We start from the raw sequence: 21,240 nt of genomic DNA on the forward strand, positions 1-21,240 counted from the left end.
CAACAGATCACCGTTAAAGCTATTAACACCATTAAAAAAAAAAAAGAAAGAAAAAAAAACCTTCATGTGGAGCTGTAGGAGGAGCAGCAATGGGAACCTTTTCAAATGTAAAACTTGTTGGTTTTGGAACACGGCTGGCCCAACCTTTGTTCTTGAGGGAACAAAGTCCAGCATTTCACAACACAACCAGTGCAACGCTGGTCACTACTGCTAAGCTGACTTTAAGCAGATAGCAGAACACCCTGTGAACCCTAACCACAGTTTGACCGCCTCTAGCTGATAGGCTTTCTGTTCCAGGGCCACAAGTTATGAATGCTAGTCAGTTTCTCCCTCTTGCATTTGTACAGATAAACTCTCTCTGTGTGTGTGTGTGTGTCCCTCCCTCATTCTCACATGGAGCATTACATTTTATAAAATAAAATTAAAAAAAAAAAATAAAAACCCCCCATCAACCCCAAAAGGTTCACCTGGACTGCTTGGAATCTCAGGCCTCCTGCCTTTGTGCATTGCACATGGCCAGCCTAGGACACCTCCACTGGTCCTTCCTGTACCCCCCCAGTGCTCCAGGACAGCAGTGCCATCTCCACTATCCACAAGAGCACAGAAAATGTGTATCCGTGTCCGTTTTCTTAGAAGGGAGGTTGTTTTGGGGCCACTAACTGATGTGAAATGGGCCCCCCTTACTCTCTGAACGCTGTATTCTAAAGGCACTGAGACAATGGTGACTGTTTCAATAGCCCTCTAAAACAAACTCAGAAAACAAGATATTCAAGATATTCTTTTCAACAGTCTCATCTATCAAAAATATCAGTACAAAAATTAAAAAAAGCTGACTCCCACACACGCACTACAAGGTCATGATGTGCCCCCTTTATATCAACCAGACAAATATGGCTATTTATTCAAATACCCCTCATCAAAAGGCAGTTTGAGGGAGTCCTATACTGTACCTTGGCCCCAGACAGGTCTGTCCACCCACTGAGAAGGGTGCTGGGTCCCATTCAGTGTGAAGAGTGGTTAGAAAGGAAGATTTGAGGACAGCAATGGAACACACTGACAATGTCTCACAGCCAGCCCTGGGCGGTCCCAAATCCCAGCACAACTTCTGGGGAAGTCCATTGCCCGCACACGCACACGCACAGAAAGATTTAAGGGATATTCCTTACACACAAGTTCAGCAGAGCAAATGTGTGTGTTTGGGGGTTCTCTCATGAAAGAGACCATGGGGTGGGTTCCATGTAAATAGGCTGTGGTTGCATGTTACAGTACAGCATACGCACTCTTCTTGTGAAAGATCTCCACTATTGGCCAGCTTCTTGAACCAGTCCCGTAGTTCAGTAACATGGGAACATCCTTTTTGAAGGGTTACTCTTAATCCGGCCCAGGTTAACAGGACTGCTATGGTTCCAACATCCCCACTGTTACATTTCCACTTTTGTCTCTCTTCTCCTAACTTTTGAGCTCCAGGGAAACAAGCTGGAGAGGGAGAAAAAAAGGGGGGGGGGAGGAAAAAAAAAAAAAAAAAAAAAAAAAAAAAAAAAAAAAAAAAAAAAAAAAAAAACTCTTCTAAACCTCTTGTCACGTGGCAGTAGCCTCCAGGTAGCTCTGTAGTTTACGAACGGTGGATTCGTCCAGTGAGAAAAGGTCAAAGTCAAAAGTTGTGTTTGTGACATTAAAATGGCCAGTCTCCTCAATGAGGTTGACAATCTGAGGGGAGACATAGATCATGACAGTTAGACTTGCCATCAAACTGAGTGGAGAGGAACATGCACAGCTCCATCTCTCATGTAAACATCCTAAGATGTAGCAGCTCCAGCTACAAAGTATACTAGGTCCTTGTCATAAGTAGACTACGATTTTCTCAAGATAAGCATAATTTCAAGTTTGTTCATTTTAAATTCCATCTTCTAGTTGATTTTAAAAAAAAAAAAAAAGTTGTTGGGGTTGAAACAAACCACACCTGCATTTCTACATCTAGCCATTAGTTGATAGTAAATTTCATCCAATCTGAGGTGGAATGCAAGACCAGATTGACATTTACATTTATTCATTTAGCAGATGCTTTTCCTCAGTACATTCAATTTGTTACGTCCACTTGTTACAGCTACTGTCTGGTGTTCTTGGAGATGCTGATCAAGAAAAAGATGAGAATTGTTGCATATGTTTGTGATGAATCTGAGACAATGTATTTTTATTGTGTCATTTTAGTTTAACGTACCTTGAATTTAACATTAAAATAAGTTTCGCAGCATTTTTTTTATAATATCTGCATGAGACTTTTATAGAAGTTACCAAGTGAATAAACTGAAGCACATCTCTTGTTATAACAAATAAAAAGTGGCCATATGCTAATGAATATATGGATGGGACTGGTGTTCTATCCACAAAGCTCTATCTCATGCCCTATATTTCTAGGATAGGCTCTGAAACCCCATGACTCTGCATTGGACAAGTGTTTGAAGTGTGTGGGGGGGGGGGGGGAGTCTTACAGCAAATTTGAATGTATCATTTTAATTTTATATGGAGTTTCTACAGAATCCTGCCTGTGTATAAGTTAAGGAATGTCTGTATTAAGCTTTTATTAGTTGTGTGGTAGTGGTTGGATTAAAAACATCAAGTTACAGACTTGAGGTTTAAAAATTTACAAGGACCTGCACGTGCACACATACAGAGACACACACAGACACACCTGCTGCAGGACATTGCGCTCCCTCAAGGCCATCAGTCGGCGGTGGAGATCCACCAATTCTTCTGTGTAAGCCTTTAGAGAGTGGATGGAGTCAGAGCAAACACATTTTGGTGATGCTGGTGGAAACACCTCGGAAAAAGCATTTTCAGATCACTGCAGAGCTCAGAACTGAGGAAAATAAATTTAGTAACACCACTTAAGTAGGTCATGGCTTTGGCTTCCTGTTGAGTGACTAGAAAGGAATGTTCTAGGTTCGGTGTCTGTGTGAAAGGCAATGATTGTGAAACCCCAAATAAATTCAGTTTTCAGGTTTAAAATGACAACTTTCACATTTTGTAACAGATAGAAACCAGAAGTAAATGCACAGCTATTCATTACAATCTATAGCCAAGTCCCTTATGAAGAGAAAGGCTTTCAACTTGAATATTTAAAACAGGCATTCTTGAGATCAAGGACAAAACATTTTTCCTTCATTTACATTTTTTCTTTAAGTACAATTTTATCACATGCTTTGACAGCCAACGGCCTTGGCTCTCAGACTTTATTAAAAACAACTTCCTTTTTGAAATATTTATTAAAATCCCTATTCTGCAGTTGACCACTGAATACAGTGGACAGAAACATATGTCTTTTTGCAATGTCTTTGTTGAAAATAGGGTTTTGGGTGCATTCTACTTCCATGATGTTCAGTATCCACAGCAAGGACTTTGCATCTGAAGGGGTTTACACTGTATTGAGAAAATTACAGATGTTTACCTCACAATTTATCTACTGAGCTGCCATTTTATTTATGAAAATGTCTCTAAACTAATGGACATTTTTCTGACAATTTTCTCCAAAGTGATGTACAATGGGAACAGCTGGTAGCATAGTGGTTAGAGCTACTACCTTTGGACCCAAAGGTTGCAGGTTCAATTTGCACTGCTGGTTGTAGTACCCTTCAGCAAGATACTTACCCTGAATTGCTCCAGTGAAAATTACCCAGCTGTACAAAATGGGCAATTAGTTGCACGTACCTTAACATTGCAAGTCGCTTTAGAGAAAAGCATCAGCTAAATGAATAAACGTCAATGTACAGTATTAAGCTACCTATAATTACTTTAGGAATTAAGCAATTTAGGGAAAGTACCTTGCTCAAGGGTATTACAGTAGTAGGAGGGATTTGGAACTGCAACTTTTGAACCCAAAGGCAGCAGCTCTATGCAGTATATGTTAGCTGGCCATAAAACAAAAGGAAAACATGCAAACTCTACACACTCTTAGACAGATTCAAACTGCACTCCCATCAAGTGGCTCAGGAACTGTGAGGCACTGGCATAACCCAATGTGCCATCATGTCCCCAGAGTGCAAGTTGCTTTTTATAAAAGCAAAACCTAAGCAACTAATAATTTATCTAGATGTACATGATGCATTTATTTTTTTTTAATCTAAAAGACAATGGAGTTGACATTGTATGGTTGTAAAATGACCATTTCAAAAATATATATATATATTTTTTTTTTTACATTTATTGAAAACCAAAAAAACCTACCAGACTAGGAAGTGGTGTGTCACACAGAAAACCAGAAAGTGGAAAAGGGGCCCTTTAGATTAAGTTTCTCATTTTCATTCCCAATTTTACAGTTTTGTAAAAACTTTACTGTCAACACTGTCAGGTTGAGACAATTTTGAGAAACAGGAGGCAGAAAAAAACATTTGTCATACAGCTGAATATAAACATTTTCATGTCTCTTCTATCAGTCTGTTTCATTGCTTCAAGAAATTCTATATTTTTTGCCTTTTGCAATTGTGAACCCAGGAGAAGGACAGGGCCATTTTTAGGTTCTCCTTGATTATGAAATCAAAAAATAAATTACCCCATAAAATAGTGTAAATGCAGGGTTCGACAGGGTGGAGGTTGGTTTGTTGTAACGCTGGCACTGGACGGAGAGGGATAATATTTTAAAACAGGTTTATTAGGAAAACAAACCACACGCACACCTCTAGGTAGAGAACTCTCTCCTAAAAAGTATCTTTCATCCCTCCTCATGTTATCCCCTTAACCAGTCACAGAAATCTTTTAAATGTCAAAACACAAAATCTATATCACAACCTTAATAGCAGACTATATAATTCTATAATTTTAGAAAGAAGTTATAAGCATGTTAATATTAAGTCAAAACAAAATTTAAAACATGAATGTTCTTAGAACAAATTAAAGGAACATAGATACATACAAAAACATCCAAGTATCAATTTAAAACTGTACATAACCACTTAATTTCAGTCATATTAATAGACTTGGGTGGACATGTTTTGCCCAAATTCTCAAGAATGCCTCAGAAGATTACTTTATCCTTCCTACCTTGTTGTATGCCTTCTTCAGTATCTTCTCTGGGCGGCTGCATTGCTCTGGACTCTTCCTCCCCGAAGTCTGCCAATTGAGGGCACGGAAAATAAGAAAGGAGACACAGTGGAAGAGATACAAAGAGGGTGCGTGCGTGCGTGCGTGCGGAGAGAGGGAAGAAAGATGTAGTTTGGAGACTTCAGGCTATCAGTTCAGCTTTGCCATGTTTCATTATTAAAATGCAATATCTCATCTTCACTGCATTCTCTAAAAGCCCGACACAGCGGGGGCAGTCTCACCTTATTGTTGGAGGAACTATGTTTTGACAGTGGGGGTGGTGGATCCCGACCTGGACGGTGCGAACCGTCGCTGCTGTCACTCTCGCTGTCAAGGCTGAGGCTGCAAGAGAGACCAGGAGTCCAGAGATTGGTGGCCATCTGTCACGCAGCCCCACCACCACAATTACACTCAAACTGGATGCTATTTACCTCTTCAGACTCACATGGTCAATCAACATATCTACATGTTTTCAGCAATGTTGTGAGCACCTGAAGTTACGTGAAGGTTTGGGGGGGGGTTAGGATTTTTAAACTCTGTAAAATAAACTGGGTTTTTGGCCTAAATGTGGACTCTGTCTTCAACAAGAAAAATGAGCTGAAATTATTGCTTTGTGGGTAAATTATCATGAATAAATAGCGTAAGAATTTATACATTTGGTTTACATTATTGGGCAGCACAGTGGCTCAACAGGTAGCACTGGTGCTTCACAGCTCCCAGGTGGTTAGTTTAGATGCAAGTTCAAATCCAGTTCAGTGTGTGCTGTTCGCATGCTCTTCCATTGCTCATATGGCTTTCCTCCAGTTTCCAACCACAGTCCAAAGACATGTTTTAGGTAAACGGAGGACTCCATATTGCCAGTAGTGTGTATATGTATCAGTGAATGAGTATATGTGATTGCCTGGAGATCTACTGGCATCCTGTCTAGGATGTACCTTGCCTCATTGTCTGTGCTTTTAGGACCGGCTTTGGACCACCTGATGGATGGCTGAATGAATGAATGAATGAATGAAGTTCACATTACCACCTGGAACTCTGGCTAGCTCAAATGGCAAATCACTATTTCTTCTAGCAGCAGACAGTATGGCAACGGTTAATAAGGAAACCTGCAGTACACTCAGTTTGAAACCAGAGTATGAGATCAACAGACAGAGAAAAGAAGCAGAGGCAAGAGACGAACCGTGAGTCACGGTTGGGTGGGTTGGTCTTGACAGGGGTGCCATCCTCTGAACTGCTGTCATCGTCATCGGATTCCTCCGACTGCAGATCCTCCACCATAGAGCGCAGAGGACCTGGGGTGAGAGGAGAAAGGATAGCTGTCAAGGAGTCAGGTTAACATAACAGTTTAAAAACAATGAGACCTCTTGAACCTCTGCTTTATTTTGCAGGACTGTTGATGTTTACATAACTAGATAACATTTAACTTAAGGAGAGAACAGGTTTGAGTCACTTTTACAAAGGGTGCTAAATAGTTCCCCCCCCTCTGTTTCTTATATACTTCGAAAAACGATTCATGCCTCCATAAGACAGTCATGTCACACACCACACAAATAATATTAACGTGTCTGATTAATTGGACCAGCATACCTCTACATACCATTAAGCTGTGAGGTGCTGCTACAGCCATCTTACTGCTTTAGACAAGCAGTAACATACTTAAAGCAACTGAGTTTATTATGTAGCCCTCTAGAGAAGAGGGTTCATACAGGCTACTCAGACCATGGGGAGAGAACCTGAGATACAGACAGGTGAGACCACAAAAGTGGCACAAAAGTGTGTTGGTACCTTGGCCTTGCTTCTGCGAGGGCTCAAAGTCAGACTCAGAGCTGGAGTCAGAGCTGGAGCTGGAGTTGGAAGGGCTGGAGGCAGCTGACTGCTGTGAATGGAAAGGTACACACCTCAGAAAATCTTCACTTATAGCATATTAACAGAAACTTGAGACACTTTCAAGCCAAAAAGATCAAGCAATAACACAAGTGTGCCACAAACCCCTTCCATACCCACCTCTGACTTGGAGGAGGCCTCGTCCTCAGAATTTGACTCCTCAGATTCGGGAGGCTTCTTGATTTCCTTCACCTCTGGTGCCTCCACCTTAACCTTGGTCCAGCGGCCCTTTTCCTTGGGAGGCTTCTTCTCTGGATAGGGAAGAGGAGCTGCAGAGGACAAGGAGGAGGAAATGCGTGGGGAGGTGCTAGAGAATCCCCCACCAGGTGTGACCTTGGCCCCCTCTGAGCCCCCTTTCTTCTGCTTCTTCACACTAGGTTTGGGTGACTCTGCTGCAGAGGAGCGCTTACAGGGGCCCCTGGCCTCTGGCACATTGCCTCCTCCCCCACCACCCCCTCCACCTGCACCCCCACCCTTGGGGGATGTGCCTTCCATCTTGGCCTCTTTCAAGGTAAGCTTGGGCTCCTTAAAGGCTGCTTTAGGCAGAGGTTTGTTCTCCTCCTTGACCTTCACTTCCACAGGCTTTTTGGAGGAAGAGGATGATGAAGAGGCAGATGAAGAATCACGCAGAGGTTTGCTGCTACTACTGCCCCCATCGCGGTCACGGTCACTCTCGCCCTTGGACAAGGCCTTGCTCTCAGAGTCTTTCCGGGGGCGCTCCCTGTGCTCCTTGGCCAACTTGTGGGGCTTGGCACTCTTATTAGTCACTCCGCTGCTTTCTTTACTGGACTCCTAGGAAACAATCACCATCATCACCCTAAGGTCACAGCAAACGTGAAATTTAAATCTATCTCCACATTCTACATGTATAAGTACTTTTCTTAGCACTTCTGTCATGCATTTGAAATGTGTAGAGACACGATATTTTGTTGTTGAAAATCTTCGTTACATTCAGGTAAAACTGCCTACTAAATAAATAAATGTAAATGTACACACCATGGTTCACAAAACACTATTCTGTTTGATTTATATTTAAAAACATCATTCCCCAACTGAAGTTCATTGTCTAAATGCAGTCAGATGAGTTCAATATGTCATCCTGCAAAACTGTTTGGGAAGATCACTGGTATCAATACCAATGGTATCCTCATCTTTCCAAATTTTATGTGACCTAGAGCAGTGAGAACTTAGCCAGCATGACTAATGGAGACTAAGAGTGGGTGCAATTTTACCATTACAGTTATAAGAGGACAAGAACAAGGAATACGGTTCAAATTTTAAAAGCAATATTAACATAAAATTATGCTTTTTAAGGTCTCGCACCTCTAAAATCAACCAGGAAAGACTGTACACAACAAGGTGGCACTAAGCAGGGTATAGAGCTATTCCGAAGCCACAGTGATATTTAAGAAGCCTCTTGAGAGTAAAGCTGAGATATTTGGAGGCAAAAAACACTGCTGTAGATGCCTTCATATATGAGATAAATTAAACAGATTCCACTGTTCTTACTATTAATACAAATATTTTTTTTAGGAAGAAACAGAAACCAAACAGGATGAGGGGAGAAAAAAAAAACTATCACTCAGGTTTTCATTTAATAAAAAACAGATGTGGTAAAGCACAGTCAATATCCTTGCTGAACACTAAAGTCTGAAGAGAGATCCCCATTGTCTGTACTGGATTTATATCAAGGCTTTCTTTTTACCTTATTTCAGATTTTTGTTTACAATAACCTCAAGGAGTGGGGCTCAAACCAGCAAAATTCAAGTTTCAATCCTTAACTGCTACTTTACCTTCAGGTACTATGACCAACCACAGTAATGTTTTGAAGTTGTACTTCTTTAATAATTTAAACTTTGTCTCAGTTACAAAGGTGAATAATGTAGATTACTGAAAAACAGAAAAGTAAAAATTTCATGTTAATGTCCTGAACTGTGTGTGTCTCTGTTTCAGGAGTACAGTGACAAGAAACTAATCAACCTTTACTACATAGTAGTTTCTTCAGAGATTCAGGAACATACATAAGGCTGATCAACCATACTACCTTTGGTAAAAAGGGCATTCAGGGCCTAACCTGTCACAGTAACAGATTGTGCAACTGGAATCACTGACTAATGGCAAAAAACTTGTTGCTCTGATCTGACAGCTGCTGGTTGATTTAAACCTAAAAACTAATGATCACTGGTCACCAGAGACTGGACTGACCTGGCTACTGAAACACATTACACCACCAGACAAGACACAGTCAGGCAAACACCTGGCCTCTGGCCTCACTGACCTTTGACCCATGAGATGGCTTGGTCTTCTTGGGGTCAGAGAAAGCAGACAGAGGGATTGTCGGAAGCATAGGATAGTCCGGACTGGGCCTAGACACCGTTTCTGTCCCCTCTGGCACCACCATAACCTGGAGAAAAGAATGGAACGTGCACAGAGCCTTAACAACAAGCCTCAAAGATCCACAGTGAGATAAAAAAACTGCTCTTTCCATTATAGTGAGTGCTACGGAGCATTTTGCAAAAGACTATATAAAGATGCCGTTTGCTTTGAATACTGAGTCTATTAAAGTATATGGAGGAGGGGGGGGAAAAAAAAAAAAAAAAAAAAAAAAAAAAAACCACCCAACCTTAAACAAACCAACACACACCCACACAAAAAACAGGACATATTTGCCAAGAGGCTTTCTTAGGAAATCCTGAGGTCTACTCACTCCTCCAGCTTTGAGCAGCTTGTGGCGGAACTCGCGAGTAGGATTGTTGAAGGTGAGCTTCTCACAGCGCAGGTGGTTTACTGGGGGGTTGCCCTCCAGGTTGAGGAACAGGTCATAGTTGAAGCACACCTTCTTTGGTTCTTCCTGATTGCATAAGGAGAGAGAAGACATGGGAGCTGGATGAAAAGGGTAGAGACTGCAGAAGAAGCAGGTTCAAACCTGAAATTCTAGTGTACTGTGATGAGTCCTAGTAGAAAGGACTATACAAGATTTCCAGAAATAGACATACTTGTAAGAAAATTACTGTAACCATTCTAAAAATGTTAAATGAATACAAGACTCAGACAAAATTGTATTACACAGTCTAGAGGAAAAACAAAGGAATTAAGGTGAAAATGGAGATATAATACAGCTGGCAACAAGATGACAGACATCAGACCTTCCAGAACGCACCATGATGCTCTCTTCCACTTTGTCAGATACGCTCTGACAGAATACTGCCATTCTACCACTACAGTCATTACGTATCAACCCCATTTGTATACTGACCTTGACCTTGCTTGCTTCTACAGAGCCAAACTGCACTCAATTAATGATAAGTATATAGTTAATCACCATTGGTTGAATAAATAAATAAAGCCAACCTTCCAACCAACCTCAGTCTCACTAAATTCTTCTCTACTAATCTTTAGTAAAGCAGGCAACTGCACATACATAAAAACACAACCTCAGATATAATAGCCAGTGTGACTCCTTCCATACTGAGGACATGTACAGAAATGCTGGTGGAAGTGGACTTGTGTCATTTTTCCAACACTTCCATATTCCTCTCCCTTCCCTAGTGCACAGGGGCTGTAGGTAAAGGAGGAATGAGACAGTCCTGTTCAGCTGTCTCTGCTACCACACAAAGTACAGAATCATGGCCACTATTACCCTTTTCTGTCAAGCTTTAAAAGTGTAGCATAATCTGCAGGATCACAAAAACCAAAACACTGTACTTAATGGTTAGCCCTGTCACTTAGAACATTGCACTGTGGATATACTACAGTTGGGGATCAGAAAACATGGGGTTTTCCCCACAGAGGAAGATTACAACTGCACCTAAAATGTAACACCCTGCATCAGCTCATAGGCCACACTTGACTACATTTACATTACATTTATTCATTTAGCTGACACTTTTCTCCAAAGCAACTTACACTGTTAAGGTGACAAAATAACCCATTTATCCAGCTGAGTAATTTTACTGCAGTAATTCAGGGTAAGTACCATGCTCAAGGATACCACAGCTGGAGGTGGAGATCAAACCTGCAACCTTTGGATCCAAAGGCAGCAACTCTAACCACTACACTATCAGCTGTGACTAAAGGATGGTGTGAGAATGGTAAGTGTTACACCAAGGCTCAGAGTGACTGAGAAATATCCTGAACAAAATGGTAAATGACTGAGTTTACCACCACTGAATGCTTCAGGTAAAAACCTATAGCATGTATTTGTCAAACCATGCAATACCATTGTAGCCACATAATACAGACACACTTCACTGAATGACGTACCTGTTTAATGACCATGCGGACTTATGACCAGCTCTCCAACCAGTCTGTATTGTACGCCGTATGAGAAACGGCAGTGCGGTGTCTCAGTGTCAAAGCATCTCATCTCGCATCACCCTTTCTCAGTTTCGTCCCCACAGTCGGTCACTATTCACTACACTAGCATTCGCAATCTCCAAGACTACATATTTTGTCTAGAAATTGAGCTTCTTCAGTAATTTCGGCAGAAAGGCCTCATTCATGAAAGGGAGAAATTACTGGCGATCTGGTTTAATGACCAGATACAAAAAAGAATGCCAATGAGCCTTTTAATAGTTCAAGCTAAGGCACGCAGTATCTTTGAGACTTTGAAGGCATGCAAAGGTGAAAAATCGACAAACATTTACGCCATGCCATGGATGGTTTCAACGGTTTCGTCGGAGATTCAACCTGCAAAAGTGGAGTATTAGCGGTGAGGCGGCAAGCACAGACATAGAAGCAGCGGAAAAATTTGTTGACCAATTTGATGATTGAAATATCGGTAAGTGGCAGCTCCTCGCTTATTGGCCAATTCGCTTAACGACCTAGTTGTAGGAATGGAACTCAGTCGTTAAGTGAGGAGTGCCTGTATACTGCATACATTAATTTATATAAAATGTTCAAAGTCACAGCACTGAACAATAGATCACGTACACCCAGTGGCCACTTTTTTTTTTGGTATACCCTAAAACAAATAGCCTGCTCGTCCAAACAGGAAATCACGGCTGCAACTCTATTTTCTATACGTGTGCATGCTTTTTAATATATATAGACAAAATCAAAGGTTTCAGTTACTGTTGGAATCAGCAATAGGCAGTGCAAGGTGCACGATCAAAGTGATTTTTAACATGGTATGATTTTTGGTTCCAGCACCATGTGAATAAAACATCCAGTCAGCAGCACTTCAATGGGCAAAAGGACCCTGTTAATCAGAGGTCAGACAAGAATAGTCAGATTGCTAAAGCCAACAAGAATGCCAAAAGTACAAAAACAGTGGCAAGCAGAATTAGGCAATAGCACTATGAATCTATTGTGCCTTGTGTCAAGGGTAAAGGCTGGGGATGATTGTGTAATGGTGTTTTCTTCACACATGTTAGACCCCTTAATACCAACTGACCATCATTTGAATGTTACAGCATATCCAATTACTGTTTTGGGTGCAACCCTTTATGGCCACAGTTTACCCTTTTTCAAGCAGACACTTCCAGCACAATAATGTGACATGTTTGAAAACAGACATGGCATCATATCAAGGTCAAACCAGGAACATGAAAGTGAGTTCAGCTGTCTTATGTTCAGCAAAGTTCCCAGGTCTCAGCCCACTGAAACACTTTTGGAATGACACTGAATGAGAGGTTCAAAGAATGAATGTGTGGCTAAGAAACTGGATCATACTATTGACACAGGATGGACCAAAATCCATAAGGGATGTTTCTAATGTCTTGTTGACCCCAAGTCCCAAAGAATTCAAGATGTTCTGGAAGTAAGAGGGACCTACTCAGTACTGGGCAGATATATCAAAAAATTGACTGCTGAGTAACGGTACAGGAAAGCAAAATCAAAATTTACATTTATTTGATAGTTTACGCCAAAGCAACTTACAGTGTAAAGCTACTTACAATCATTTAATTATTTATACAGCTGGGTAAATTTATTAGAGCAATTTAAGGCAAGTACCTTGCTCAAGGGTCTAAAGGCAGCAGCTCTAACCACTACAATACTAACTACCTCCACAAAGAAGGCAGTTTGCTTGAGCACTGTTATGAAGTCATCTTTCTGGCAAGTGAGGAAAGGAAAATAACTCTCAGGCAAGAACAATGTGAACATTAACTCGCTTACAAAAGACTGAAGAATCAGTTGAGCAGTTCATGAACGAATGGGAATTTTGCATTTAGAGTTGTCAGTCATTAATAAAAGATGAAATGTGACAGCAGGTGGAAAGAAGGGCCAAGAAAACAATAGTCCTGAGCAGGTACAATGAGGCTGATATGCCTGAGATTCAACTGAAAATCATTACCAGGCTGTATGGCTGATCAAAATTAGTTTCCAATGAGAAGCCTCAAGGATATAAGTCTATTATACAGCAAATCATTAAAACACAGCAAGTACTCAGCTCAATCAGCTCAAGCTCAATCAGACACATGACATTATCTACAGGCAAAAATGTGAATTGTTCTTTGAGATGAACTTTGAAGAAAAATATGCTAATTGAATAAATATAAAATACAAAAAGCTGTAAAGGATGTTTTCATTACAAAATTCACTGTACCATTTAAAAGTAGGGGGCACAGTGCTGCAGAGGGTTTGGCCTATGTCTTCTCTCTGGTGGGTCTGGGGTTCGAGTCCCATTTGGGGTGCCTTGTGATGGACTGGCATCCTGTCCTGGGTGTGTCCCCTCCCCCTCCAGCCTTACGCCCTGTGTTGCCGGGTTAGGCTCCAGCTCGTTGCGCCCCAGCTCATTGTCCCCCCGGAACAAGCGTTCTCAGACAATGTGTGTGCGCGCATTTAAAAGTATTCAAATTAGAAAACAAGGACTTCAAAACAATACTAAGCCAAGCCTAACCGTGAGGTAACCTTTGAAAAAGCTTGCCAACACCACTAATATTCTACAAATACACATTATTCCCTATTTTGTCATTTTTGTGGCTAGAACTCTTTCAGTTCTGGACTATTCAAATGGCATGAGGAGGTCAAACACCTTAAAAAGCCAGGTGGGTGACAGGTTGGTCACCGGCCGTCTGCGTGTCATAGATCAGCATGGAATCCGCCCGTGACTCTTCAGTTCTGACAGAGGACCTCAGCAGCATTTGCAATTTAAATAAACCAGCCCTTCAGTCCACTAGATTTACTACACCTTTCAAATCCTTCACATGCAGCCTACATAAAACTCAGTGCTTATGTCCTTTTATCCCACTGGTTTTGAGAAAGTCACCAGCTGAAATGTAGACTTTCTCCAGACACTGTTTAAATCTCAAAACATCTCAAATACATTTTGAGTACATGCTCTACTTGGATATGAACCTTTGCCAGGCAAATAAATAATGTAGCATGTAAAGATAACCCCTTTACAGAGCATACAGAACCATACCATGGAGGGGGAAGATTTTACCTTGTTCTTGAAGTAAACCTCTATGGGCATTAGGAAGCCAGCATACCCAGACTCCTCCACTTTGTAGGGTGGTTCCTTGCATACTGCAGATAAAGAAAATTATGTTTTTGATTACATAAAAACCACACGTACGTATGGTTTAGGGCTAGGTCCTTTCTATACTGGTTAACAGTGAGATAACACACTAGCAACACCATACTGAAAAATCAAGTATGTTAAAGTGTTGATTTTTCAATAACAATTAATAATACCTGCACAATGTTAATGAACTGAACAGCTAAAATTATTAAATTTTAATCATAATTTCAATCAATTAATGATTAAACCGGTTGCTTAGCTGATGCTTTAATTCCAAACAACAAGTGTATTTGTTCCAGTGAAAAACCTGGGTATTTCTCAGCAATGAAAGGTACTAGAACAGTGGTTGTGGGAACTGAACCAGCAAACCTTCAAGTCATATGGTTAAGGAAATGAGCATATCATACCCAAAACATATGACGAAACAGAAGATATAAAAGACTACACAGCATGCCCCCTGATTAAATTAAATGAAATGGATAAAGCAGAAAGGGGGAAAAAACAGAAGGACAGAACACTGTGTGACATCTGCAGCCATCTTGGCTTACAATGGCAGCCTGCCTATACTGACACAAGAAGAACAGTGGAGGGAAGAGATCTGCATATTTGATATGACTTGGATATGTAGAAAGACAGTTTGAGCCTCGCATTTTTGGTCCATAACAAATTCTTTAAAACTACAATTGTCACATGAGTGAAAAATGAAACTTGTCTTCCCAGAATCAATTCTGCATTACCTGCAATAAGAACATTCCTTGGGCAATCAGATAGCTAAACAAGAACAAATGGAAACTCAGGGTCTATGTGGTGTGGACTGGACAGTATGTTGCATTCTGTTGTTATTAATGAAACTTCACAAAATGCCAAAAAGAAAGGCTTAAATTTATATTCAGATTTACAAATAGCTCTGAAGTTTAAGAACAATAAACCAACAGCACGCTGCCAAAGGTGAGATAACCTCAACCTACCCTGGTCCAGCAGGTACTGTGGCTATGGGCTCAGACTTAAACCCAGAAATGGCTAGTTAAAATTCCAGGAAGCCTGCTTTTGTACTACTAACAAAGCAGCTTTACTAGAAATGCAGGGATAAAATATCAAGCTGAATAAACAGGTAAAATGTTGCATTGAGCTGACACTTTTTTCCAAAGCAACTTAAAAGGTTAAGCTATCAACAATTATTTATCCATTTATACAGCTAGACAATTTTACTTGAGCAATTTAGGGTAAGTAGCTTGCTCAAGGGTACTACAGCAATAGGTGGGATTTGAGCTGGAGACCTTCAATTCCTAAGGCAGCATCTCTACCCCGTATGGTATTACTGCTCCTAAAACAAGGAGAATATGCAAACTCCACACACTCTCAGCTGGATTCAAACCACACTCCCATCAAGTGGCTCAAACTGTGAAGCACCATAATGTCACCTGAGTGCAAACTGCTTTGGATAAGAGCAAAACCTAAAAAACTAATAATTATGTACAGGGTATTTAATATTTAGCAGTATTTTAAAATCTAGTTTCAGATAGTAATCCTTCTAACTTGATGGGATTAATACTGTGTGCACAGTTACCATTTACAATTACACAGGGAGAACATGCAAACTTCACATAGACTGAGTTGTGAGACAACAGCACCACTCACTGTGCCACCATGTTGCCTATTTATACACTTAACTAATGAATGCAAGCTCTTGGTATTACTAGAGAATATCTCATCTGGTTAAAACTGGGACACTTCCCAGCTAAACTGCAAATTTGAACTTTCTTATATAAAAAGGGAAAGATGCAAACTTTTACAATGTAGCATAAATGAAGCCTTAAATCTCTACAACTTTATAACATTATGAAGTTGCTACTTCTTAAGTGTCCTAACAGTTTTTCATTAATTTGGCTGAAAGTACTCATTTAAAGGTGTTCTTATATGACTTAAATCCTTAGAGAGTAATTAGTCACAGAGGAGACCTTTTGCAGTGTTAAACAGAAATGGTAAGATTTCTTCCCCAATGTCTAATACTCAAGAGTAACAAAAATAAAGCAAGAAAGACACAGTGAAACGTAGCACCTCACATGCCAGTTTTCTCCCCTCTGAAAGCTGAAATAGCAAACTTGGAACTTAGCAGATATGAAGAATTAAGTGGGAGGGGGTTATTTCTTTACATGATTGCAATTTGCCACATCCACTACTCTTCAGCAGACATCATACTGAGGATTCTGGGAACTCCTTTATTACCAGTATGGAAGTCAGCTTTCAAACATACAGTAGTTAAACCAGTGTAGAAATATTATGGAGATAATTAAGGATGTTTTCTTCATGTTTAGCAGAACACAAGGCAAAAAGTCATGCAGATGAAACAAGCTCATGTCTCACCTCTCTTGGGCTTGGGGAAGCTCTCGTGCAGCCGGAAGACCACCTTCTCCACAAAATGCTGTATATCGGCTGTCTCAGGCCCACGCACAAACACCATCCAGTCATGGGTGAAGCCCTCGGTTGTGACCTTCTTGCGCAGCTGAGCACGGTGGCCCAGCTCCAGCTTCACCTGCACAGTGCACTGCAGAGAAGAGCAAAGCAGAACTTATGTTGAGAGCCCAAGTCTGTAACAATCCACAGAGAACCAAATTCATACTCTACATGTAAGGAACTCAACAGACAAGAAAGGAGACCAATGTAAGGGCCCAGCTCACTTTACTGAGTAACTCGAATTCTTTAACATGCCAAAATATTTCTTGGAACATCTGTGACTAAAAAGCAACATTATCCATCGGAGTACTCAACAGTGTCCAAAATCACACCTGAGCTTCAGTGTCCTTTCCAATGTCTACCAGTTGTGTAGGAGCTGGCACAAATCAATTAGCTCCTCAATCACAGCCACACTTTGAGGTAAATAAGCAGTCTAACACACTGCCGCATTCCAGAAATCAGCTATGCCAAACAAGGTTCAGAGATAAGTGTGCAAAAGAAAAACATAAAAGCTACTCGCTATCCAGGATTTAAAGAGGGCAAAGTACAAATACAAAGATCTCCTCAAGCCTTACAAGCTCCTTACAAGGAGGAGGGATTAAAAACAGAATGAGGATTAACTACTTTATTGCTTCTTTGCTGCCTTAATTTTCCAGCCTCTATGCATACTAACCAAACATTATGAAGTCTGTACAAGTAAAAACCATCGATATCTAAAGCATTTAAATTGTTAAAATAATTTTGTATTCTGAAGTAACGAATATAAATTCTCTAATGTTTATAATTACAAAATACTTAGCAAGCAAAAATAACATGAAAATCACCTCTAACAGTGAAATTGCAGGTATCACGGTAATAACAGCAGGACCTGAGGGATTGCTGATTCAAACCCCATACCCTCCAACTGCTGCAGTACCCTTGAGCAACTTACCCTGAACTGCATACTAGCACCAAGTAAACAATGAAATAATGACAAAAAGAGAATCATACCCGCTTTATTGAACTAGAAATTGCTAAGCCTCATAAGCAGTTCCACTATAACTGTAATGCACAACACTGAGGGAAGATTACATTTAATAACCAATGCTTTTCTCCTGTATTGAGTAAATCATTTTAAGCAGTTCATCTATACACCTGGGTAATTTGTACCAGAGAAATTCAAAGTAAGTACCTTTATCAAAGGTACTGCAGCAGAGTAAGTAGGATTCAGATCTGGGTGCTTCCAGTGAAATGCAGTGGCTATAACCGCTATGCCACCTGCCGGCCCTGCAATCTGCCAGGAAACAAAGCATAAAAAGCTTTGGCGTCAATAAGATCTTACAGATAGAACCTTATCTGTCCATATTATTAGTCTTCTTTAACAAGGAAGATAGTCCCATATTCTGTGGGGAGCAGGTATTATCCTGTTTAGGGCTGTTACTTTGACCTCTTAAGGTTGCTGATTTGAATCCCACCCCTGCTGTAGTTCCCTTGATCATGGTACTTACCTTGAATGTATACAGTAAGACTAACCTGCTTAAAGTAGGTAAATCTTTTACAAAATTTATCTAACATTATAAGCCACCCTAGATAACTGTAAGTTATGTGCAGATTAATAATTATAACAATAAATAAAATGTTTAAAAAAATAATGGTGTTCGATCACCTCCACAAATCCCAGTGACAGAGGACCTCCACTGAGGAAAATCCTCATCCGTTCTGGAAATAGCACAAGATCTGTAGACCTGCACATACACTTTTCTGTTACTTGCCGGCACTTTAAATACTAACAGCCCAAGTTCTGTTAAAATTAAACCATGCCATGGCAATGGCATGTGTACTTTGATTAGGTTTACTAAAGTAAAAGTGACATCCAAGCACATGATTATTTATTACTACACTGTCACTTTCAACATTCGCATTCTCACGTTCTGAGTTCTCTCTGGTTGTCTACTACTGGTATTATTGGTATATGTCATTGCTAAGTTCTCACTGTCATTGTTTTGTTTGTGCAGTATTTGTATTCTCTGTCTTGTCCATAGTCTGAGGAGAAGCATTCAAGAAGAATTTCATACTTGTACACGCACGGTACTTGTCTTGTACCTATGACATAGGCTATGACAAGAATAAACTTGAAACTTGAACATTTTTAAAGCCCGCTAAACAAATTTGTTCTTTCAGTCCCCTCTTTTCACTCCTGAGTCCTGTCGGTCCTGTTTTAACTCTAAACTAAATTATAAACTAAAATTAAGTTTATAAACTAAATTAAGTTTAAACACCAGTTAATTTAAGCAATACGCGTGACGTCCCCGAGTCCTGTGGCTGTTCAAAAATTTATAATCGGTTTCGGCCACTCGGCCTCTGCTCCGGCCAAAACATTCGGCAGTTATTCTTCACAAAAACCTCCGGGTTTACGAAAAATAAAACTTTTTAAAACACAAACTCGCGGAATGTCGGCTATGCAGTGCTGAGGTGCCGTGTAAATTTGTCGTGTTTCCGAGACGAGACGAGCCCAACACGGCGGCTCGCGGCCGAATTCCTCCGTACTCGATCCCTTTCAATCTTCAAACAGTCCGCTTCCCAGCCGCGCGTAGACACCGGACTGCGCGCACAGCAACGCGCTCTCTTTATAAAATGGCACTGGACTGATGGTCGGTGCAAACCAAGAGGACACAATGAATGGAGGTGTGAAGCCGGGCTGGGCGGCGCTGCATACGGGATGCCCGTTCTGAGCACCGCACAAAAAAAGCGCTGCTCTGACTCAGGGATGTCGATGCCCGCGCGCTCGCCGGGCCGATGGCTGATCCCCCCTCGGGCGGGTCTCCGTCCATACAGCGTCTCCAGGAACGAGCGTGAACATGGCTGCACGCGCTGCCACTGAGTCCGCCAGCAGATCCCCGTTCACCATTTTACACGATTTTAACCGATCTTGGCGTACACAGAGAGTGTGCCGAGCTACGGTACGGTCCATGCCTGTCGCAGCTCCCTGAGCGCATCCCGTCTGGAAAGGTGAAAGAATGCAGCGATAGCACGAATGTCGGGTTACCTGATTCTCCATGATCTCGAGGCCGATCCGGTCTCCCGCGGTCCTTCTGTTTATTTACGACGGCGGCGGCGGCGGCTGAGCGCGTCCCCGAATCCTCATTGTGTGTCAGTTTCACCCAGAAACCGGAAGCCACTCAGCACCCCCTCCCCGCCCGTCCCAGATTTCGGGCACCCACCCAGAAGAGAACGCTTCTACATCCAATGAAGGCGTGAACGAGGCTGGCCGCCGGCGAAGGAGCAAGCGAATTCTACCGCCGCTCAGGCGGGACTTCCCTCCAGTGACAGAGTGAAAGGAGAGCCAATGTTTGAGTGCGGAGGACTACGTTTTTCCCGAAGATAAAGAGGACATACCAAAGCTGTACTAGGGGCCGTTAAGCTCACACAAGCATGTGCATTTTCATTGGCCGTCAGGCAGCGACCTCTTGTTTATAATTGGTGAACAAGGTGAAAAGGCGGTGCTCGAGGATATTGAGAGACAGCAGAGAAAGAGAGAGCGAGCGCAGTAACTTGTGAAAATATGGAGGGTGATCGTACGGTGCTATTAGTGCCTTTGTGACGGTGTTGGAAAAGTTTATTTTTTCCCTCTTGCCACCCCCCAATTTCCCGTTTTTATGTAATCTGCCGTTTAGTCGTATTCATTTATTACTTTTTAAAATAAAACTATGAAAAATTTCTTAATTTTGCAAACTGGCGGTGAGGGCTCACAAAATCATATATAATAATTATTATATAAGCAGTCTTTGCTTTTCTCAGTTTAAGATTCTGGTGTTTTGCTGGCATACGTTACATTTCCATTCATCATCTTCAATTTTTATTCGCTTCTTATGCAGTCAGTTGTTTCATACAGTACAGGTCGGTAACTTTTGGCTATTATTTCCTCGCAGTATTTTAACGGGGTAGTGAGTCAAAATTTTGCTCGTCTTTGACCGGGTTAAAGTTTCACACGAACTGCGGAACGGAAAACCTCTTTTTAGAATCCTGTCGTAGCCGCTGAATATTACAGGCGAAGTAATATTAGAACACCAGGAGGAATTCCGGCTCATGCATGATGATCTGTGTTAACCTGCTGTATCACCTATTCCAATAATATAAAGACTGTGTAAGAGTTTCGTTTTTAGGTGGGATAGAGGGTGTGATATGTTAAAATGGTGAAATATCTGAAATAATAATAATAAGGCTATTTGTAGCATACATTTATGAAATCATAGACTACAAGCTGCTGAAAGTGTATTTCTGAACTGGAATGAAGGAAGTCAGAAGAGCAAACCATTCGAGTCTTGGTTTTAGATTGCAGTATCATCTAATTCCGACAGTCTTACGTAGTTCCATCACTGCTTCTA

General features: G+C 41.2%; 1 protein-coding gene across 5 annotated transcripts; it reads right to left on the reverse strand.

Annotated features, from left to right (window-relative positions):
• Nucleotides 1-1,560: 1,560 nt before the first annotated feature.
• mllt1a (MLLT1 super elongation complex subunit a) lies at nt 1,561-20,124 on the reverse strand. 5 transcript variants are annotated; one of them, XM_018728099.2, is made up of 14 exons: nt 19,902-20,124; nt 18,048-18,149; nt 16,787-16,967; nt 14,345-14,427; nt 9,665-9,808; nt 9,236-9,361; nt 7,078-7,749; nt 6,859-6,949; nt 6,254-6,365; nt 5,316-5,415; nt 5,035-5,103; nt 4,547-4,609; nt 2,690-2,761; nt 1,561-1,707 (listed from the first exon to the last, which is right to left on the reverse strand). In XM_018728099.2, the coding sequence occupies exons 1-14, from the start codon at nt 19,911-19,913 to the stop codon at nt 1,579-1,581; spliced, it is 1,956 nt and encodes a 651-aa protein (XP_018583615.1). In that variant the 5' UTR covers nt 19,914-20,124; the 3' UTR covers nt 1,561-1,578. The 5 variants fall into 5 exon arrangements, with proteins under 5 accessions (XP_018583615.1, XP_018583618.1, XP_018583617.1 ...); XM_018728102.2 differs by lacking the exon at nt 18,048-18,149; XM_018728101.2 differs by lacking the exon at nt 4,547-4,609 and having other exon boundaries at nt 6,859-6,946.
• Nucleotides 20,125-21,240: the final 1,116 nt, after the last annotated feature.

This window comes from Scleropages formosus, chromosome 9 (assembly GCF_900964775.1).
Source record: "Scleropages formosus chromosome 9, fSclFor1.1, whole genome shotgun sequence".
In the NCBI taxonomy this organism is placed as follows: domain Eukaryota; kingdom Metazoa; phylum Chordata; class Actinopteri; order Osteoglossiformes; family Osteoglossidae; genus Scleropages; species Scleropages formosus.